The following is a 21,783-nucleotide window of genomic DNA, read 5'->3' as shown; positions in this document are numbered from 1 at the left end:
ACACACAGTCCGCACAGGCGGCGCCGCGCTGCCCATCCCGCGGGGTGCTTGTACGCCTGTATGAGTGTGTGTGTGTGTATGTGTGTACATGTACGTGCGAGGCTGAAAGCTCAAGTGCAGGCTGCCTATTGGTATCTGCTCTTCGGCACCCTCCCTTTCCCCCGCTCCCCCCTCCTCCCTCCCTTGTCCTTTTTTTTTCATTTTTATTTCAGGCTCATTTTGTGGAGTTTCTGCCCCTCTCTGCGTCAGCCCCACGTCACTTTGCCGGCAGCTCCCCGTCTTGGGCTGGAGCAGGAGCCGGAGCTGCTTTATTATCAGCTGGAGGGAGGGAGGAGGAGACGGTGCATAAAGGGGCGAGCGCGGAGCTCTGAGCCCCGCCGCCGCCGCTCGCTGCGCCTCCCTCGCCGCCCGCTCGCCGTCCCTCCGGCGGGCAGCGGCAGCCCGAGCCCCCGCAGAAAGGAGCGCAGCCTCCGCCACCTGCCCCCGCCGCCCCGCGCGTTTTGCAGCATCATCGGCAGCAGCCGCGGGGGCAGGCGGTGCCGCTGTCCGCCCGCGGGACTAAGGGCAGGTGCCGCGCCGCCGGAGGCCCCGCTCGCCCCTGTCGCCGCGGCGCCCGGCTCGGGCCCCCTCCGCCCCGCGCAGCGCCCGGGGCGCTCCGAGCCGCGGGGCGCCGGTGGCTGCGGCTGCGGCGCGCCCATGTGAGCCCCGGCTCGGGGTGCCCGCCCGCGGCGCGGAAAGCTGCGCACCCTCCAGCCGTGCGCCCCGGCAGCGGCGGCGGCGGCGGGAGCAGGAGGAGGCTGTCGGGGCAGTGCTGGGGTGAGCATGGTGTCCTGGCGGCGGAGGCCGGGGCCCGGCCTGACGCGGCTGTGGGGCTTGTGCTGCCTGGTGCTGGGCTGCTGGCCGAGTGCGCTGGGCTGCCCCGCGTCCTGCGGGTGCAGCTCCTGGCGGATCTGGTGCACGGGATCGTCGCCGGGCATCGCCTCTTTCCCCGTGCCGCAGAGGAGCGCCGAGGGGGACAATGTTACCGAGATGTGAGTACGGCCCGGGGCCGGGCGCGGGGGCGACGGGCCGGAGCAGGCGGGGGAAGCTGCGGGCGGGGGCGGCGGGGAACTGACCCACGCCAGAGGCTTTTAGTCCGCGGGCAGACGCGGTGCTGGACGCCTGAAAGCCCCGTGTGATTTTATTTGGACGCGGCTTGCCACAGCTGCCGCTGCCAGCCCGTTTAGATGATGAATCCTAATTGTTGGCGATGCAGGTCGCGGGGAGCGGGGCGGGGGGTCGGCGCCGGCTGCAGCGGGACCGCGGGGCAGCCGGGGAACGGGACCAGGACTTCGTCTCCGACCATTGCCCCAGCTGCTGCCGCGGGTTGCGCACCGCTCAGCCCGCACCTCTGCGGCGGCAGCAGGTATGAAACGGAGGGTTTTTTCTATTTCTTTTTTCTTTTTTTTTTTTTTTTTAACTTTCGTTCCCTCAGCTTATCGCTGCGAACCGAGAGTATTGGTAGGTGGCTTGCCCTTCGCCCCAGATTTCTCTTGTTTTATATTTTTAAAAAAGAAAAAAAGAAAAAAAAGTGAAGGAAGAGATGCGCCAGAAAGTGAAGCAAACTGTCTTTCATACCCTAACCATAGGAATGCAAACCTGCTCTGACCTTCTCAGTGGAGGTGGCTGGAAGGAAAAAATACAAAACCTGCAAGGAATGAACATAGTGCTGCTTGTCAGCAATTGGGAAGGAATTAGAGAACACTAATTAAGCGTGAGGAAAAAGTTTTTTTTCCTCTCCTTCCCGTGTGGTGCTTCCATCCTCGTTTGCCTCGAAGACAGTGTTTGATGAGGGAGTTCTGCAGCTTTTTGTGTTAAATCCGGCATAGTTTCACAGTTCAGAGCACCATGGCGTTCATGTCCATTGCCTAAGAAAACCACTTGCAGAGCAAAAAATTTTGGATACTGGATGTGTAGATGATAGATCTCGGGAAAAACCTTCTCAAGCTGTTTTGTTTGTATTTCCCTACCCCTGTTTTTGAATTGTTTTCTGTGACATTTAATGTAAAAGATACCAGCATATTTGCCCCAAATCTATACAGATTTCTCACTATTTGTATTCTCCATCCTTCTTCTGTTTTTCAGTATCTTTTAGAAGAAATAAAAAAGTACTGTGAAACATGGTGTGAGTTTAGATTAAATTCTAGCCTTTGGGCTGCATTCCTGCAGTTCCCTGCCTTTGCTCAGGGAAAAGCTGGAGGCATTAATTTCTACTACTCACATATGGCCTACCTTTGGGAGATTTTTTAGGACCTGTGATAAAGAAATGGTCTTTCTGAGTTATAACTGTTATTGATTTAGATACTTACGTAGATTGCGTAAATAGAAAAAAAAATACTTTGAGCTATGCATCTGTGATCATTTTTATAGGCTTTGGTAGCCTTTTTATCCAGTGCATTCTGTTTAGAAGTAACAGAGCAATTTTCATGTCAAATTTAATCTCTGGTTTGAAAGGCCAGAACAGAAAACACATACTGTAAATATGTTTTCTTCCATGATGAGCTTAAAACGTGTCTAGTCATTTTAAATTGATACTTTTGGCTTTAATTTTTCTGGGTTTTTTAAAGCATCATTTTATTTACAGTTCTTTTTGGTTTTTACTGTATCATTCTGTGACATTGCACATTGTTTTATTTGGTGATCTAAAAATAATTTTGAGTCATGGATTTCTCAGGAGATGCTGTTGCACATATTTAAGATGGTATTTTCATCTGTGCTTTTAACATAAAACACAGGGACCCTTTAATTAGTTTATAGACAAATTAAAAATTGAACTGCAGTAGCTGTCATATTATTTCATTGTGTGAGCTAGTAAACACTAAATACATACAGAAGCAGTTCTAATATAGTAGGTACAGATTGTCAAACTGTTTATAACACCACAGATCTTGCTTAATTCTAGCTAAAAACAGGTTTAAGAGACTGGAGTGTTACATTTCACTTAGCTTCAGTGTAGCTTCAGGCCTGGTTCTTCTTTTATGTGCTCTGCAGATACATTCCTTTGGTCTCTAGTGGAATTACTCCTGGTATAAATAACATGTAAAAAGTATAAGACAATTAATTTGAAGAACTTATTTGAGTGTATTTAATGAGTATCTATTGAACTCAATCCTTCACTTGTTGGTTATGTCCTGGTCTTGACAGGAGTGAATCCTGCAGTCCTAGGCAAAACACCCGCAGGCACCCATGGCATGGGTCCTGAGCTCAGTTTTTTAGCCCAGCCACAGGCACTGGGAGCGCTGGGATAACTGCATGGTCAGGTTGTGTATGTGAAACCCATGGTGGTGCAGAGGATTGGCCGTGGGCCAGGTGGATGGCACTGAGCAGGCAGGATGTGAGTGGGCAGTCAGGGTTTTCCACTTGGCTTTAAGAAATGGAAAAAGATGGAATGGTGCAGCAGGAATAACAGAGATGAGGTACCATTTATCTGGCAGCCTCCACCACTTAACACTCAGGTGCTTCACTGTTTTGGTCTACAAGTGGATTGTGCTTTAGAGTTTATAAGCAGTCTCATCCCAGTCCAGCTGCTTCTTGATTCCTGCTCAGATCCAGCATCCAAATCTATGGAGAGGTACCTCTGCATCAGCCCTATGAAGGCCAGCTGCTGAAACTTGGTGTGGGAGGGCATAAGAGTATTTATGCCTGGTGCTTTCTTAGTCATCTCTCTCACTCTTTCCCTTCCTGGCTGTTTTTGCATAGTGTTCTACTACAGTAAATGAGACAGATTTTAGATATGCCTGGTTGGTTAAGATGATGGCATGGACTGGTCTTTATCTAGAAAACAAGTATTGGTGCTTATCATAACAGACTGTACTTGTAATAATTGTTTGGTCACTTTGGTATTATTGGAGACAAATTGAACTCCAGAGTGAGGTTCTGCATTAGGATAAATGGTATCAGTCATTGATACATTAAAAACCAAGGACCAAGAGTGACAAAAGCAAAAACACTTTATCAGTTTTGTAAAATCCATGCATTGTAGACACAATAGCAAATAAGTGGCCTTGTTGAGATCACTCATGCAAAAATATTAATAGGATAGTAAGTGAGAAATTTTTAGAGTGGTCAGGACTTCTTGTAAAAGGACTAGTATAATATTTTCTCATTAAGGAAAATGTATTGCTGTTTTATCTCAGTGTACATGACTCTTCAAATGGCTTTGATTTAAAAGTGACATCTTGCAGTACAAGTATATTCCTGGCCTAGCTTCATAGTTCTGCTATTAAGTCATTAATACGTTTACTTATGATTATTCAGGTGAATGAGGTTTGAAATTAATTGGTGTTTTTCAAGAAGAACTGCTTGCCAACAAAATAGTAGGTGACTTTTAAGCTCTTGCTTATTAAAAGAGAGGTGATTGTGTATTGCGTACATTTCAAAACCACAAAATAAATTTCTAATGCAGTTATATAAAGCACTCTAGAATTGTTAATAAGTAAGACAGGATAAGTAATTTATAGAGTAAATTATTTAACAAGTCATGTGAGCTTGTGCTAAAAAAAAAGCATGTTTAAATTCATTGAAGCTCAGAGCTGTTGGTATTTTGAGTCTTTTTTTATTCTCGATTTTGAGACTGTTGTAGATTTAATGTCATATAAAACTGTCTGCAAGGCTCCTCAGCCTCTAGCCCCTTCCTCCTCAAAGCAACTTCTGGCTGTGCATCATTGCATGACTTGGCTGGATTGAGAAGTTATTTCTGGTGACTTGGAATTGTATAATAAAACATGAGACACCAGGCTACAAATTATTAAAGGCGTTTTGGACAGTGGTGACGTAATAGCTTCATTTAGGAATTTGTCCTTTTTTTAAAAAAAAAACTTCCTTTAAAAATCTGGGTAATTGGTTAAGGTGAATTAAAAGTAAGCACTGTGAAAATCAGTTTTGTAATTTCTAGGCTCTGAAAATACTCTGGGATCGCAAAGCACTGAATTTTGTTCTTTTTTTTTTCTCCCGGGGAACCTTTTGTATGTCTTGTTCTAGACATTGCCCTTCTGGTTTCTGAGGACTGATGGGGCTCCTGAGGGTTTCCACTGAAGCTATCTCAATCAGGCAGAGACAAAACAGCTCATGAGGCTGGAAGAGAGCTTCATCCTTCAGAAGGCAGTCAGTGTTGGGCAGGGTGGCAGGAACACTGTCTCTCCCTCAATATCTTTGGTCACTCAAGAGTTTTGAAAAAGGTTTGGTATGTATATTCTTAAATAAAAGATTTGGTCTTGAACACGTTCTTTTCAAGAAACTTCCATTTTTTTCCATACTAATGACAAAATAGGGCTGGCAGTGCAGCCTGTGATATCTTTAGGATGGCATTTTCCAGATTTCTCAGGTTCTATTTTTTCTCCATTATTTTTGTGCTGACAAGTGTAACAGAGAAAGTAGCTTAGCAATATTCTGGATCTCTAATCACTGTAGAGCAAAAAAATTTTATGTAACTGAACACGGACCTGATTTCTCCATTTTGGTTTTCATTTTTAAGTAAAGAGGGATCCCTTATTGTCCTTTTTTTTTTTTTTTTTTTGGATTGCAATTCTTTCTCCCATGTTTGTCATCTCTCTCTACACAAATGTCTAAGAGTATGGCCTTTAAGGTGGTCATCCAGATATCCTTGCCCGAACAGGAGAAATGTAGAAGGTAATGGAGGAAAGAATTCTAAAACTGCTTCAGTATGTTGTTGATGTCAGATGTATATTTAGCTTGTTACCTCTGAAAAACTGCTCTTTAAAAACTGCCCTTTAAAAAGCAAAGCAGATTGTATAAACTGACTAATTTACATGCATTTCGAATGGAGAGATAAATCCATAGAGGTCTGAAATCTTCTACTGCTTGGGCTGTGAATATGCTTTTTTACAGGATGCTGTTATGTTTGTGAAGATCTCTTCATCCAGATGTATGTAGTACATCATTGCTGTTAAATTATATATGATCATATATAATTGGGATGCATCTTAATTCCTGGTTGATTGTGAATCTATATTTTCAGAAACTGCAAAAGGCAAAACAAACTACTGCCTGGCCTGAAATGCAATATGGAGTTTCTGTGTTTTTACATAGCTACTAATAGCTATTAATCGTAGTATTACAGTATCTCAGGATCACAAAATAGGTCAGATTGAAAGGGACCACTGGTGGGATCATCTGGTCCAACCTCCCTGCTCAAGAAGGGCCTACAAGAGCACATGGCACAGTGCTGTATCCAGATGGTTCTTGAATAGCTCCAGTGAGGGAGGCTCCACAACCTCTCCAGGCAATCTGTTCCAATGCCTGGTCACCTGCACAGTAAAGAAGTTCTTCCTTATATTTGGATGAAACTTGCTGTGTATCAGTTTCTGCCCACTACCTTTCTCCTATTGCTCAGCATCACCAAGGAGAGCCTGCTTCTATCCTGTTGACATTGTTCTTTCAGATACTTCCATCCATTGACAAGATCACCTCTGAGTGATCTCTTCTCAAGGCAGAACAGGCCCAGCTTCTTCCACCTTTCCATGTATAGGAGATGCTCCAGGCCTTTAATCATCTTCATAGCCCTCTGCTGCTCTCTCCCAGGAGCTCCATGTCTCTCTTGTCCTGAGGAGCCCAGAACTGGACACAGCACTCCAGATGTGCCTCACCAGGGCTGAGTAGAAGGACAGGATCACCCCCCTCACCCTGCTGGCAATGCTCTTCCCAATGCACCCCAGGACACCATTGGCCTTCTTGGCCACCAGGACACACTGCTGGCTCATGGACAGCTTGCTGTCCACCTGGACCTTCATGTCCTTTTCCTCAGACCTGCTTTCCAGCAGAACCACCCCCAGCCTGTGCTGGTGCCTGGGGTTATTCCTCCCCAATGCAGGACCCTGCTTTTACTTTGGTTGAATTTCAGACAGTTCTTCTCTGCCCATCTCTCCATCCTGTCAAGGCTGCACTCAGGGCTATTAGCCACTGCTCCCAGCTTTGTGCTGTCAGTGACCTGCTGAGGAGGTCTCTGTCTCTTTGTCCAAATCACTGCTGAACAAATTAAACAATGCTGGGCCCAGTGTCCCCCTGATGGGGGACACCATGTGTGAGGAGCCTCCAACTAGACCTTGTGCCACTGATTGCAGCTCTTTGGGATCTGCCATTCAGCCAGTTCTCAATCCAGCTTACTGTCCACTCATTTAGTTCATGCTTCCTAGACTTGCCTATGAGGATATCATGTAAGACAGGATCTAAAGCCCTGCTGGAGTCGAGGTAGACAATAGCCCTCACCCATCCAGGTAGTTGTCCCATTATGGAAGGCAATCAGGATGGTCAAGAATGATTCCCCTTTGCTGAATCCATGATGACTAATTCTGATCACCCTCTTGGCATCCATGTGGATAAAGGTGGCCTCCAGAATGAGGCACTTTCCAAGGATCAAGGTGGAGCTGGCTGGCCAGTTGTCCTCTGGGTCCTCCTTCTTGCCCATTTTGAAGACTGGGGTGACATTTATTTTCTTCCAGTCCTCAGACACCTCTCTTGATCACATGACTTTTCCAAGACAACTGCAAGCAGCCCCACTATGGTGTCTGCCAGCTCCTCCTCAGCTCCTTGTGAATGCATCCCATCAGGACAGCATCTTTTTATTTGTTCCAAGTGTCCTGTTGCTGCTTTCACTTCCTGTGTATCTCCTGCTTGTGCTTTGCTTTTGACAGGAGTTTTTTGCTCATCCGTGCAGCTGTCTTGCCCTCTTTGCTCCATTTCTTACTCATCAGGATGTACTGGTCTTGAGCCTGGAGGAGGTAATCCTTGAATATTTATTGATCAGCTCTCTTGGACCCCTGTTCTCCGCAGGGCCTGTTCCCATGGGATTCTTCCAAGAAGATCCTTGAAGAGGCTAAAGTTATCTCTCCTGAAATCCAAGATTTCAATCTCACTTGTGGCCCTGCTTCCTCCATGCAAGGTGCTGAACTCTACAATCATCTCATGATCACATTGCACAATTGTAGTGGACTTACTGGAAAGGAGTCACACCATGGAAATTCAGCATTTATTTTTGTTATTACTTTCTTCTAAGAAAATTACCTGCATTGGTAAGAGGCTACAGCTGACACTTAAATATTTTTAATACCAATTCAGCTATATATGTTTCTGTGTTGTGTTTTCATTGTTAGGATAAATTATTGGAGATCAGGTTTCAGGTCAATATTCTTTTTTTCCTGGACAAGGCCTGAAGTAATGAGATTTTTTTTTTCTTCAGAAGTAAGGTAAAATGGAAGGAAGCAGACCAAAGGTGTCCAAGGTATTTTCAGAGGCACTTTGAGAGATTGTAATCTTTGAGTGGTATAACTTGAACTTTACTTTGCTAAAGCAAACTAGTCCTGATCATGCAAGGTAGTTAGATGCTTTTTATTTCAGGGGAAGCTGAGGCTGGGATTCTGGCCTATGTAAAGTCAGTGACAAAAATGAATGGAGTTAGTGTTTCACCAGCATAGTTTAGAGTATGTACGAGAAGGATGAAAGGAACCTTGATTCAGGCATTTTCCAGCCTTTTTAAAATTTGGAAGACATGGGGGTTGTTGCTCGATTACTTGATGTGTTTTTGACTTGCAGGTTTTTTTCCCTTTCATGTGTTTTTGTTCTGTATGAATATAAAATATGTTGAGGTAAGTGGAAGCTATGATTGAGTATTGCAGGCAGGAGCCTTTTGCAACATTTTAGATAATTTTGCTTTGGAATGAAGCTCCTCATGCAAAAACAGGTTGCAGCTCTGTTGCAGTGTGATGCCTCAATACAGCTCCTGCTATGTATTTGTAGAGGATATATGGTTCATTGTATAGTTGTCTGATGTATAAATAAAAGGAAGGCAAATAATTAATCAAAGTCAATCTATTGCTGAAACAGATAACAGTGAAATGGTAACACTTCTGAGCTCCTTATGAAAGGATCTGTCCACAGAGCTGTAGTTGAGGCTGGGAAAGTTAGCTATTTTTCCTGCTAGTTTGACAGGTGAGCCAAAAGAAATCTTCCCGTTTTAGATGTAAATGAAATTAGTTTTACCATTCTAATTTCCTAACCATGCCTGTAAAACTAAGGCTGTGTTCAGCAGGTATCTTGTGGAGCATGGCTACCCCACATTGGGCAGTAAGATTCATGTGAAGAGTGCATAGGGTGTGACTTCCCGTTCTTTTGCAACGACTGTCTGGTTTTCTGAATGCCAGACGGCACGGCAAGCATATGTGGATAAATCATGTGCACATCCTGGGCATGTCAGACTTACTGGGCATGGACTGAAAGACCTTCCCACAGCATGTGCTCTGGGTGTCATGTGCTGGACCTACTAATCATGTCTGGGACTGTCTCAGGCCTCAGCATTTAAAATCTGGCAACTCCCTTCTAGCTCTGTAGCTAAGGCACTTAACTCAACTGGCTATTCTCCACAATGGAAGTAGGCTACGCTCCACACTCTTCTAGGAAGTGATTCAGGAGGTTAAATTAGGTTCGCACTGCAAATTACCCCATGCAGTTATCCCCTTCCATCACCACTGACTATTAAGAAAACACTGGGGACTTAGCTCACTGGGGTGGGGGAACAAAGCAAGACCTTCCTTTTAGCATGCATGGGGTAAACTGATTTTGTGGTCCAAGGTGAACCATTTCAGCATGCATCTGCTAGAAGCAGAGCATAGGTCTGAACCAAGGTCTTGCATGTGAGCATCTTAACTGCTGATCCTGTATGGTGTACAGATGTGGGCTTGCCTTGGTTCTTCCTGTCTGAGTTGCCTTCTTTGGCATAGAACATTCAAATGTGCTTTTGGGTCAGAGAGCAGGACAGTCTGTTTAGCTAAGAAGCTGTGATGCTTATTTGTGTAGTGAGACAGCTGAGTCCTGCTCCTGCTTCACTGAGTGTTAAATTACAGCCAAAATGAGAACAGCACAAACAGGTAAGGTGGAGATTGCCCTCTTTCAGATGGCTTTGTAAATATGGTATCTTCTGAGAGGCTGGAATCATGTTTCCTTAGGGAACCAAAGAAATTGAATCTGGTGCCCCAGATGCCGCTGGAGCATTATTTACAGCATTTCCTCAAAATGTGTGGTCTTCAGCCTCATAAAAAGATGTCTTTTTTTTTTTCTCTTCCTCACTCACTAGGTGGGTGAATAGTCTACTGCCTATTCATGGCCTGTTCTCCTCTCCAGTCTTGCCTCTTCTAATTTTTAGAAACAGGTTTTGGAACACATTATGCATACAGTGATCTTCACCTGGTAAACGTATATACTGTACCCTCCAGCTGGGAGCAGTTTTATCGACTCTATGGGTCCAACTATGTAATGTGCATAAGCATATGTTTTAAGAGTTTTAAGTTTAGGATGGTGGTAAGTAAGCATCTTTCTAAGACTCTATTGTGCACATATCACAGAGTCTCAGAATATGCTGAGTTGGAATGGACCCTCAAAGATCACTGAGTCCAGCTCCAGGCCCTGCAGAGAGCACCACCCCCAAGAGTCACACCATGTGTTGAGATCATTGTCCAAGTGCTTCTTGAACTTTGTCAGGCTGGTGCTGTGACCATTTCACTGGGGAGCTGTTCCAGTGCCCAAACACCCTCTGGGTGAAAAATCCTTTCCTAATATCCAACTTAAACCTCCCCTGATACAGCTTCAGGCTGTTCCCTCAGGTTCTGTCACTGGTCACTACAGAGGAGAGATCAGTGGCTGCCCCTCCTCTTCCCCTCATGAGGAAGTTGTAACTGCAGTGAGGTCTGTCCTCAGTCTCCAGGCTGAACACACCAAGTGGCCTCAGCTGCTACTCATATGGCTTCCCGTCAAGACCCTTCACCATCTTTGTTGCTGTCCTCTGGATGTTCTCCAATAGTTTAATATTGTTCTTATCATGGGCCCAAAACTGCAGACAATATTCAAGGTGTGCAGAGCAGTGCAGAGTAAAGCAGAACAATCCCCTCCCTTGACTGTCTGGTGATGGTTTTGCCATTATTACAAATATAACAAAATTACAAAATTACAAACATTTTGAATTGATGCAAATCCATGTGGCATCAAGCCACCTAGGTAGAAAATACTAATGCTGGATACTACCTCTGCTATAGATATCACTACAAGTCCTGGATCGTGTTTGTGCACTATGACTGTCTTGTTGCCTGAGGCTTATGTCATTTAGGGGATATGAAGGTAGCACAGGTGCAGAAATAGATACTGCTTGCCTTAGAGGTTGGTGTGGGTGGAAGAAAGACTCCCAGCATTTCTCCCAACTCTTTGTGGCATTCCTGTCTGCATTGACACAGGGCAGTTTTCCCTTCTGTTGCATGGTTTGGTTACATGCAGAGTTTTTTGCCTGCTTTAGAGCACTTCTGCGTGTTCTCATGAGTTCTAATGAACAGTTTAACTTGTAGCAGTGTTGCCCTTCACACTGAGTGTCTAAAATTAAAGTTTTAGGAGGTGAGCATCCCAGCAGTTCGAGTAATCATCAAAATACCAATCTATCTAATATTTGCAGGTGAACACTTCACTATCACCACCTATGTCTTGGGCCAGGGGCACTGCTGCAGAGGATGTGTAGGGTGGAGGAATGCTGAAAGGTGTGTCTGGTACTGGGGTGCAGTCATGAGAACCATAAGCAGAAACAGGCTGGAGGATAAGAGAAGTACTACTCCACTCATAAGCAGTGCCAGGGACAAAAGCTGTAAAAGTAAATGACGAATGCTGTGAAAGTAGTGGTGGTGAGGAGAAGGCAGCTTTTCAGAGGTAGTAAAGAAGGTTGGAGACTAACTAAAGATGTCATCTTGTGAAAGAGGTACATGCAGGGTAAGTGTTTCATTTGAAGGCACAATGGTAGAGAAGCTGATCTAAGGTTTGAAACTATAATGTGTAATACGTAATACGTTATACATAATACGTAATATATAACTAAAATAAATGCTTACAAAATAGCATATTTTCCTTACTTCAAAAGTATAACAACAAATACAGCCATGAGCAGGCTTTATGAGTACAAGCTGATCACAGTCTAGAAGGAGCATTGCATATGTCACATAGCAAAACAAACAGAAATACAAAGAGAAAACTCAAAGACACAGGATGGTTGTCTGGGTGTACCATTGTGACAGAGAATTTGCTCAAAATCAAACTGGCCTAGTACAGGAATGTGGAAAGGAAACAGTAGCAGCAATATGGCAGTCAGCACAAGTATAGAAATATTCTGGATTCTGACAATTGTGCAGAAAGTGTAATAAACACATCATTATGCTAATATTTGCAGTGCAAGTAAGAAACTACTTCCATTAAATGAAGAACAGGATTCCTCAAGTGGAATAATGCTAATACAAGAAGCTATGAATTCAAAAGCTTGGCCAGCTACAATGAAAAGTGGATTAAACTATAATGTAAATAAATGTGATAAAGTGAAATAAGAAACTGTGAAGAGCAGATAAATGTGAAGCAGTGAAGAATGCATCTGAAAGGTGCATCTGAAGAATGCATCAACAAACGATGTTGAAACGTTCTCTGAAAAATGCAAAGGCTAAATTTAAGTGGTAGGATTGGTGTCATCATACAGAAAGTGGCAACCCATTCTGGTGCTAGACAGGGTGAAGTAAACATGAAAAGGACAACCCATAACCCTTTTGGAATGTTTCAGTAACATAATGTGAAGTTCTATTCATGTATGTTTTTCATTAAAAGACAAGAATGTCTTGGAGAAGAAACAGATCTGTGATTAGGGCTGCAGAAGATGTTTCACAGGTCTTGGAAGGGAGTCTAGGAAACCAATTGTGAACCCTGGCAGCAGATGATATCATTTGCAGAATGGAAAAACTTCTACTTGTTGGATTCTCTATGTAATAATTGCACAGAAAAGGGGTAGAGGTTATGACCATATGTAGGCTCTCAGGACTTATATGAAAACAGAAGAAAGAAACTTTTTGTTGGCTAATGGAAAGGGGACTATGTTTTGAGATGTCAGGAGTCAAATTGTTCAGTAAATGTAATGTATTAATAGGATATAGATGGATTTTCCTGGATAGAGGGCTTTAAATTTTGCATCTTCACTCCACCCTTTGGAAGTACTGCCTTTTGATCTGTATTTGGCATGAAATGCACTGCATGCAGTTAATGAGACATTAAATGGGGTAGCAGGTGCAGATATATGTCTCAATGATCCAATGATCCAGAGCAGATTGATTGGAGTATTTGATATTCTAATAGCCAGTAATTTTAAACTGAATAAAACGAAACCTTATTGTCAAACAGTGGGAATTGTATATGTGGGAGAAGACTGACTTCAAAGTAGATTTCAGAAGGAATGTCTTATGTTGACTGAAAGAGTCAAAGAATACTGAACATGTTAGAACCCAGACACAGGAAAAGACTGTTGTGGGGGATACTGATATATGTCAGAAGGGCTATCTAATTCCAAAGGATGTGCAGCTACCTAAGACATCTCTTCCAGAAAGTCACTGTCTGAGTATGGGCACCTGAAAGGAAGAGAATTCCAAGGTTTTGACAGCAACCAAGAAGCTTTAATGTTTTTATTCTCTGAGGGACTTAGAAAGATGCATATAAGGAATGGCTGTCTGAAATCTTACTGTGCTCTTGTGCAATGGATGTTTTTCCATTCTCATTTGCATCAAGGCCAGTGACAGCTATAGAGATCATGTATGCAAGTGCTGAAAAGAGAGTATTTGCATTACTACTATTATTTTTGAAGACTATGTGGTTCTGCAGGAGAAAGAACTGTCACTTATATTTGTATTTATTCATTCCTTTGAGATGTTCTTTCATCCTTGCAAGGAAATAATATCATCAACAACAACAATAATAAAGATTAGTCTTATGGCTGCTTTCTGTTGATAAATAATGGAAAGCCACCTTCACTACTCTCCTTTTGTATGTTAATTTACTGTGTGATTTTTAGCATATATATTATAAAGGGTTTGTATGAGTTTAAGCCTCATCCTAGCAATCTGCATAGATTATTTCATACACAGGGGATAAAAACGTGTTTTGAAGCTAAGTATAAGGTCAGAGATTAAGGTATATCTTTTAGAATAATAGGTCATTGTTTGGCCTTCTGACAATAAAAAGGAATATCAACATTTCCAAAATATCTTTGCTAAGGAAAAACATGTCTGTAGCTGTCATATATTCCTGGAAAAACATCAAAAATTCATGTCTCGATGCAATATCAAATATACAGACTTGGGGATCTCAAAGGGGAGGACAGGTCTCTAAATGGAGAAAATACTTAGATAAGCTCTGCATGCATTTGGGGGAAAGTAATTCTGAAGATGGAGCTCATCAAGAGCATAAATCTTAAATCTGGAAAGCTGCATGAAATGTCTTAAGAGTTTGCTTGATTTGGTAGTCTGCTCTCTAAAGAGAATCCAGGCATGGACTTCCCATTTTCCAGGCAGCTGTAGTCATAAGCAAGAGCACAGATATGCTCCTGGAGTGCCAAAACAAGATTGGTATCTCCACTGAATTCCTGTTTTCTTCTGCTTTAAACTGGTGGGTTGGCACTAATTGTTCAAGATGATGGCTTTGGAGAATCAATTTGCAGTGGCAGCTACGTGCTGCTAATTGGATAATAGTATACTGTTGTGGCACAGAATGTCGGGGCCCCATTGCCTCCTGGCAGTTGACACAGCCACACATCAAGAACAGGGAATTCTTGAAATTAACTGATCTCTGACATTGCCTGTGAAATGTTGAGTTCCAGATTGTCCTGAACAATGCCTTACCTGAGTATGGGATGTGTGCAGTGCAGGATTTGCTGAAAAAATGGGCATGCCTGTGTCTCTGAAGAAAGATCCCAGAGCTAATTATGTTGTCTCCAGAGCTGCTGTACTGGCACGTGGAGAGCTATTTCCTGAACTCTTCTGTGACTTGTGGTTAAATACTCTAAATGTGAGGAAAAAGCCCTTAGGGAACCTGTGATAGTGGTTTTTCACTCTTTGTGAAACACAGGGTGATTCACGGATTAAAAAAAACCAAAAAAACCCCAAAAATCCACTGCAGCATTTGTCAGGAGACACTGGGCAGCCAAAGGAGGAGTCAAGCACTGGTAAAATTTCTGAGTGTTAGGTAGGTCCACCGTGGATGGTCTTGACACACTGTATCTTTCCTGAGTTATGGCACGCTCCTCTAGCAATAGAGTTTCTGTTTCCTGAAGTTATCCTCACTAAATTTCATACTTATGTTACCAGATGGAGGAAGCAAAATAGAATAAAATAATTGGAGTAAACATGTGTGTCTGTAGAATATTTGCTGGATTTGGGTGTCCGTATCACACTCATTGCATTTCCTTCCTAGAGGAAGCTTGGTCCTATGCAGGAGGATTTCTTGATTGAGCAGAAATTATAGCATTGATGCCTACACCTGTCTGAAACTTTACATTCCTGATATGCAACTTGTGTAGCTCTGGGCTTCATTTTCCGACTGTGAGTCCGTGCCACTTCAGCATCATTTTAAACTTGGTTTCAGAGGGGCTACAAATGTAACCCGGTTCAATATGCCAGGTTTCATTAAGTATTGTATCAATTTTACAAATTTTACATGATCTTAATGCATAACAATGAATCAGTCAGCATTTGTTGAAAATGCCTCTAAGTTTTAGCTCACCTTTTAAAGAACTTGGTATCACATTTGAGTTTGTAAGAAGATATGGCACCAGGGAAGATTGCAATGTTTAATTCTCAATATTAACGTACAGCTCTCACAGTAGTCTAGACTAGGGACATACGTGACCTGTCATTAAATGGTAATTAATCTACTGACAGTTCAATGTCTGAAGTGTGCTGCCTTTGTCCCCTAAAGACTTAGTGAAAAAACAACTTGGAACATAAAGTTTTTCCAGAGTTCAGAGTTCAGTTCATTTCACCAGTGAGTGTTTATTAATTTTAAATTCCTTTTTTGTATGAACTAGAGCTAGACATATAAATTGATTTATTTTTTGGAGTGTTAAGAAAATATATTTCCCATAAAGGAATTTTTTTTCCAACAGAAATACTTCTGGAGCTGCACTACATGCATCCATGTTGTTAAGACTAGCATGTGCTAGTTTTTTTCCAACATGTCCTTATAGCTCCAGATGGAGTAGTATACCTTAACATACATTAAGCAGGAGGAAATAGAGTAAGTAAGTTAGGAAGGCATATTTCTGGTGGCCTTTTATATTCAGGTTAAGGAAAAGATTTGAAAGTTGGTATGGAATCCATTTTTTAAATTACTAAGGAACATGAAATAATCTAGATGGCTTTAAAGAGATCAGAACCCACTTTCTCTTCATGCTTTTGCAGTTCAGAAGTTGCTTCACTGATGTTAAACATAATCTGTATCCTTTCATTTTTATAATGAGCATAAGTGAAGACTACCCTCTCAAAGGAGATCTTGGAGGAAATGACTCTTATAGATAAGGATTTAAAACTATTGTTTCCAAAATGTAACAGTGGTGAAGTGTGAGTGTGTGACATTGTTCAGTAGCTGCTGAAGTGTGGCGAGATGAACATGCTGTTGTAGGCTGCAGTGTGCAACCTAGGTGTGTGATTCTGAATCCCTTTATTAGAATTATTCAGTAGTTTACAATGGAGAGATTAAATTAAGGGTTTGAAACAATTATTGGTTACTGACTACTCATTGAAGGAGATGCAGAATGCTATAGTATAATCAAGCAAATAGCTTTGTAGGCAGCTAAGGGCTTGATTTCGAGGTGGCAGCCAGTATTTGTGAACTGATATATGTGGTCTGTCTGGTGCTATCCAGCCAGGTTCTGGCAGTGCAACAGTGCTGTGGTGTGCAGTGGGAGCTTCCAAGCTCTTCACGTGACTTCAGCCAGCTGTGAGTCAGTATGTTTTTCTTCTGTGCTACAGTAAAAATGTTCCGTTAAAGAATAGGGTTGATATTCTTAAGGGCAGGCAGGCAAATTACATTTCTCAGTGTCGCCCACTGCAAGTCAAAGCTTTTAGAGTATTAATGTTTGATGATAAGTAACATTAAGGTAAAGTAGTTGTGAAGAAGGTAAAAATAGACTTCTGTTAGGGAGAGGTTTTATTTCAGATCTCCCTCTAAATTAAACAGAAGAGCAACTTCCCCTTATAGGGTACAGCTACATCATTCTACTCTTTGTCTTTCTCACTGCTATGACATAGCTGCAAAGGCTTAACTTGAAACAGACTTGTTAAGTGAGTAGGGAAGTATAAGAGGATGTGACCTGCTTATGGTAAATTATGTCTGTCCACTCTTTCTTCAAGGATTTCCAAGTGCATGAACTTTGCTCTACTGTTGTAAAACTTTACTGTGTTCTGTACTGAGAGTGCATTTACAAGTGTATTGCAGAGCAGTTATTAAATTATTTGCACTTAGATAAAAATTCTTCTGGGTCCCAACCAGTATGGTTGTGGAAAAGCAATGGTTTCTTTTGGTTCTTTCAGCTCGAACCAGCTCCAAGTAAAGAATGCCCTGCTCTCCCCCACCTAGGGCTTCTTCTAAGGGATGCAATAAGAGAAGGAAAGAAGATACCACAAACTCATACTACTTCTTCCCAAATATAATTTGTTTGGTCTATTCCCTGATGGACCAATACCAATCTCTTTATGTAGATTGTGTGCTCATACTAAGGTTTGTGTCCGATGTAAATTGTGAAGCTTCATTGCCTTCAGCAGAGCTGAACTATTTTATACTGAGGTTTAACACAGGATGTAATACACTAACAAATTTTTGTGGAACACTGTAAGTTATGTCAAGGTCTGGAGTTTCTTGTAGTGAGTGATTCTGGTTAAATATTTATGTGATTAAAATTGCAGTCTCACATTTGGATTGGTGATATGTGTGTTTAAGTGATAGGTCTGCATTTTGGCAGTGTTTGCCAGGTTTTGGGGTTTTTTTTTTGTTTTTTTGGGTTTTTTTGGGGGGGGGGTTGCTTGTTGGTTTTGTTGTTTTTGGGGGTTTTTTTGATGGCCTAATTCTTAGCTAGTGCAACTGGTTATTCTGTTTCCTTTCCTTAAATCTGAGTCTTTTCACACTTTGTGTTTCACTATCCATTTTCCTCAATTCCTGCTCTCATGTGATTTCCCTGTCTCTATTTGACCTTGACTGGATTACTGTTGTTTGATAACTGAGGAGAGGATGAGGAAGATACCTTTGAAACCTCTTGCATAACTTTATTTTAGCATTATAAGGTCTAAGTGGCAGAGAAGATGGATGATATTTAACTCAAAAATAAGTTCTTCAGGGCATGTTTAAAGGAAGTATGTTCATTGACTTGCAGGACTCTTAGATGAAGGAATTAGTAGATATTTATATACTATTTCATTACTATTACTTGGCAAAATATGTAAACTTACCAACCCACAACAAAACCCCAACCAAACAAAATAGATTCGTATATACTGAGATATTAAATTACTCTGTCTTAAAAATTCAGGAAAGGAAACATAAAAAACAAAGGACTCTTATCTTCTAATGGATACACTTTGTTAATCTTATTCTGAAAAGTCTTGCAGAACAGTCAATCTCATATGATGGTGTAGTGATGTGTTCCATCTAGCATCATGCATTCTTTTTACTGCCCTTCTTTTTCCCAAGGGACAGTGGATGCCATTAGGGGAAACTTTTTACTTTTCCTGGTGCATGGTGAGAGCATAGCTTTGGAGGAGAGCCCAAACCAACTTATGGGATTCTCAGGCTTCTGTTGGGATTTAGAAACACAATGAATTTCTTTTAACAAGGCAATCCATGCACCAGCTCAGGTGCATGAATTGCCTTTGGAAGAGCAATTTACCTTCTTACTAATTAACCGGAATTCCCTGTAAATAAATTCTAAAAAATGCTTTGAATGAAGAAAAGTTTTCTTCTAACAAAGAAAGACTCATTCATTTTAGGAGCACCTGCATATTTGGTTAGTTTGTGATGCTTGTGACAGCACATGTAATCTCTAAGTTTTTCTGGGACTGGGCTAATATTTTGAAATGTGTGGAGTCTTTAGCAAGGCATGCCTTAAATCAGGCATATTTTCTGCCCATAATGTCAGAAAAATTGCAGTTTCCACTCATTTATTCTTCCTGGATTGTGTGATTTCTACTGTGAAACCTTTTCTTCCTGTAGAAGAAGTAATGATACATTTGCTGTGAGCATTTTATTTCCAGTCTATGGGATGTCACTGGGTATTCATAGATCTCACATGGTCATAATACAAAGGACTGGCTTGCATGCCCACATCTTTTTAGGCAGATATTAAGGATATGTGAGTGGACTCAGTACTTTAGTCTGATACAGCAGTTTCTTGTCTCTTAATTTCTGCTTGTGTGTATAACATCATGAAGTACAACCTTTCCTTTCTCATTTTTCCCATTGACACACCTCATAAAGAGAACTGAAATTACTTTGTGTCAGGGAAAAGTAAGTGTAAAGAACTCATTAAGTTAACAACATGAGGGAAAAGACTAGGGAAGTACAATTGTCTTTCATAAGTGGGGATAACTCCAGTACTACCTTTAAACTTGCCTCCTTTGTTGTTGTTAAATCCGTGAGGTAAGGACATGTGTCTTGGAGAATGGTGACATTGCAGTGCATATTTATTTGGCCTTCAGGTTGACTTGCTTTCTTCATTTCCCCTGTGTAATAATGAGCTGCTCCCTTGTCCCACAAAGTACCATTTAAATGATGAGGAAGATTTTAAGGAGCACTTTTGCTTTGCAGCTGGTCTAATTAGGACTTAGAACTAATTACAGTAGGTCAGCAATCATAACTCACTTCCATACATCAGCGCATAATTTCTGAACAGTCAGAAAGTCAAGGAAGGATCCACTTACATACTTCTTTCTGTTTTGCTTTTTTAACAGTTACATCGCAAACCAGCCAAATTTGGAAAGTATCAATGACAATGAGGTTGGATTTTATGTTGGACTTAAAAATCTGTGAGTATGAGATACATTTTATACAACTATTTCTTCTGTATTTCTTTTATAGAAGCATGTATGCCTAACTTTGTGTGTACTGAGGAAAGCTGTAAATCTTGCAGCTCAGCTTTGTAGAGATTTCATCCAAACTCTTATTTTAATAGTTTAATATTTTCATTACACTTTTCATCATATTTTAAATTAAACATTTTAATGGTTTTATTTATTTTCCTAGGACTGTGGTGGATTCAGGCCTAAGATTCGTGTCCCGTCATGCATTTGTGAAAAATGTGAACCTACAATACATGTAAGAATAGTGTCTGCATTCTAAGTAAAAACCACCCATCTCATGTTAATTTTTTTATTGTTAATTTATTTCTATCTCTTACCACTTGCTTAATTTAAATGCATTTTAGCAAGACAGACTTAGAATAGTCTTCTATTGTTAATTGCCCTTAAATAAGACATATATAGTAAGGAACCAGCGGATCATGAAAACATAATGTTTTTATGGAAAAGACCATCCACTTCATTATTCTGTCTCTAGAAGGGTACTGTGTCTTTTGTGATAAGTAATGTAGCCCAAAGACTGTGTCTCTTGAGGGTATGATGTCCACACTGTGCATCACACTCAGTGACATGGTTTTGACTAGCTCTAGTCTGATTTGATGAGCTGAACATATTTTAGCAGCTGCAGTGCAGGAGATGCATGCATGGAGCACATCTAATATTTTGATGAGTGTATGTGCCCAGAGAATAAGATAGAACTGTGAACTGAAGTCCTAGAGGTGATTCACTTAGAAAGCTCACTCAAGATCAGAACTAATGCACCCAGAGCAGAATGTAGGAATGACATTTCTTTTACACCCAAATGTGATTTGTAACTCATGACCTACAGGAAGCAGAATTTGTACCTGTACAGCTTTTTGACTGTGTTTTCCTAGATTTGTTATGCTTTAGATTTAGCAAAGGATGAACTGATCAAAGTTCTCTTCCTACAACTTTTGTGCCGTCTGTGTGGGACAGACATAGAGTAGCTCACTTTTCTACTTACATGGGAAACTGTGGATTTAGTAAAACACTGAGATCATGTGAGTGGCTCAGTTTCTCACAAGTACCTTGTTTTAGCTAGATATAACAAGTGTGTGCTTTAGTCCATACATCTTCAATAGGGGAACACTAACCTGTATTAACATTTAACCAAATGCTTTGCTTTTATCCTAGTGAGATTGGGAAGTCATAATGCCAAACCTTGGCTTTGTAAGATACTTCCTTAGAAAGGAAAGAACTGTGGAAAAGAACACAGGGTTTTGTTTGATTTGATTGCTTTGCTTATGAGATGGAATCACTTTCTGACCGGTGTTTTCTAAACAACAGCAATTAATTTGTGTAAGGAAGTGGACGTGAATGTCCGTTTCTGTCTAGACAGTAATTGCTATCTTTAATATGGAACAGTCACCAGAGGAGTGTGAACCAGACCTTGTGAGCCTGTGAAATTTATATCACTTCATATAATCATTAATAAGAGCTTTTACTATAATCAGTTGGTAATATAAAGGAAGTATGTTCCAGAGTAAATTCAAGTGTTTGCCCGTGTAACAGTTGCTCAGTGAATTATGACTGTAAACTATGAAATTCCATAAAGCCTAGTGGATGTGCACTGGCTGTGGAAATATGCAATAAGAACATGCTGTCTGAGGGGCATATTTGCAGAGGAAGATTTAGTGACTCTGCTGGAAAAGAAGTGGGATTCTCTCTCTGTGCAATGAGGCAGAACAAAGCAAATTCAAGTCTGGGATCAAAAGGAATATTGTGTTACATTTTTACATCTTTTCCCCATTGCATTAGCCACTCTGAGGGAATCTATTGGAATACTGTATATAGATTAGGACACTGAATCTAC

The 21,783-nt window shown here is 41.4% G+C and overlaps 1 protein-coding gene across 3 annotated transcripts in view; it reads left to right on the top strand.

The window, feature by feature from the left end:
- Positions 1-721: 721 nt before the first annotated feature.
- NTRK2 (neurotrophic receptor tyrosine kinase 2) overlaps positions 722-21,783 on the top strand; it is a 197,665-nt gene continuing 176,603 nt past the window's right edge. Inside the window, exons 1-3 of one of the 3 annotated variants that reach the window (XM_066569673.1) lie at positions 722-1,031; positions 19,824-19,898; positions 20,116-20,187. In XM_066569673.1, the coding sequence (XP_066425770.1) occupies positions 823-1,031; positions 19,824-19,898; positions 20,116-20,187 (356 nt within the window). In that variant the 5' untranslated portion in view covers positions 722-822. The remainder of the gene's footprint in view (positions 1,032-19,823; positions 19,899-20,115; positions 20,188-21,783) is intronic. The other 2 variants (XM_066569671.1, XM_066569672.1) reach the window with 2 other exon arrangements.

This window comes from Molothrus aeneus, chromosome Z (genome assembly GCF_037042795.1).
Source record: "Molothrus aeneus isolate 106 chromosome Z, BPBGC_Maene_1.0, whole genome shotgun sequence".
Taxonomy (NCBI): domain Eukaryota; kingdom Metazoa; phylum Chordata; class Aves; order Passeriformes; family Icteridae; genus Molothrus; species Molothrus aeneus.
Note: the sequence above shows the minus strand (reverse complement) of the source record. Positions and strands in the feature narration are given on the sequence as shown.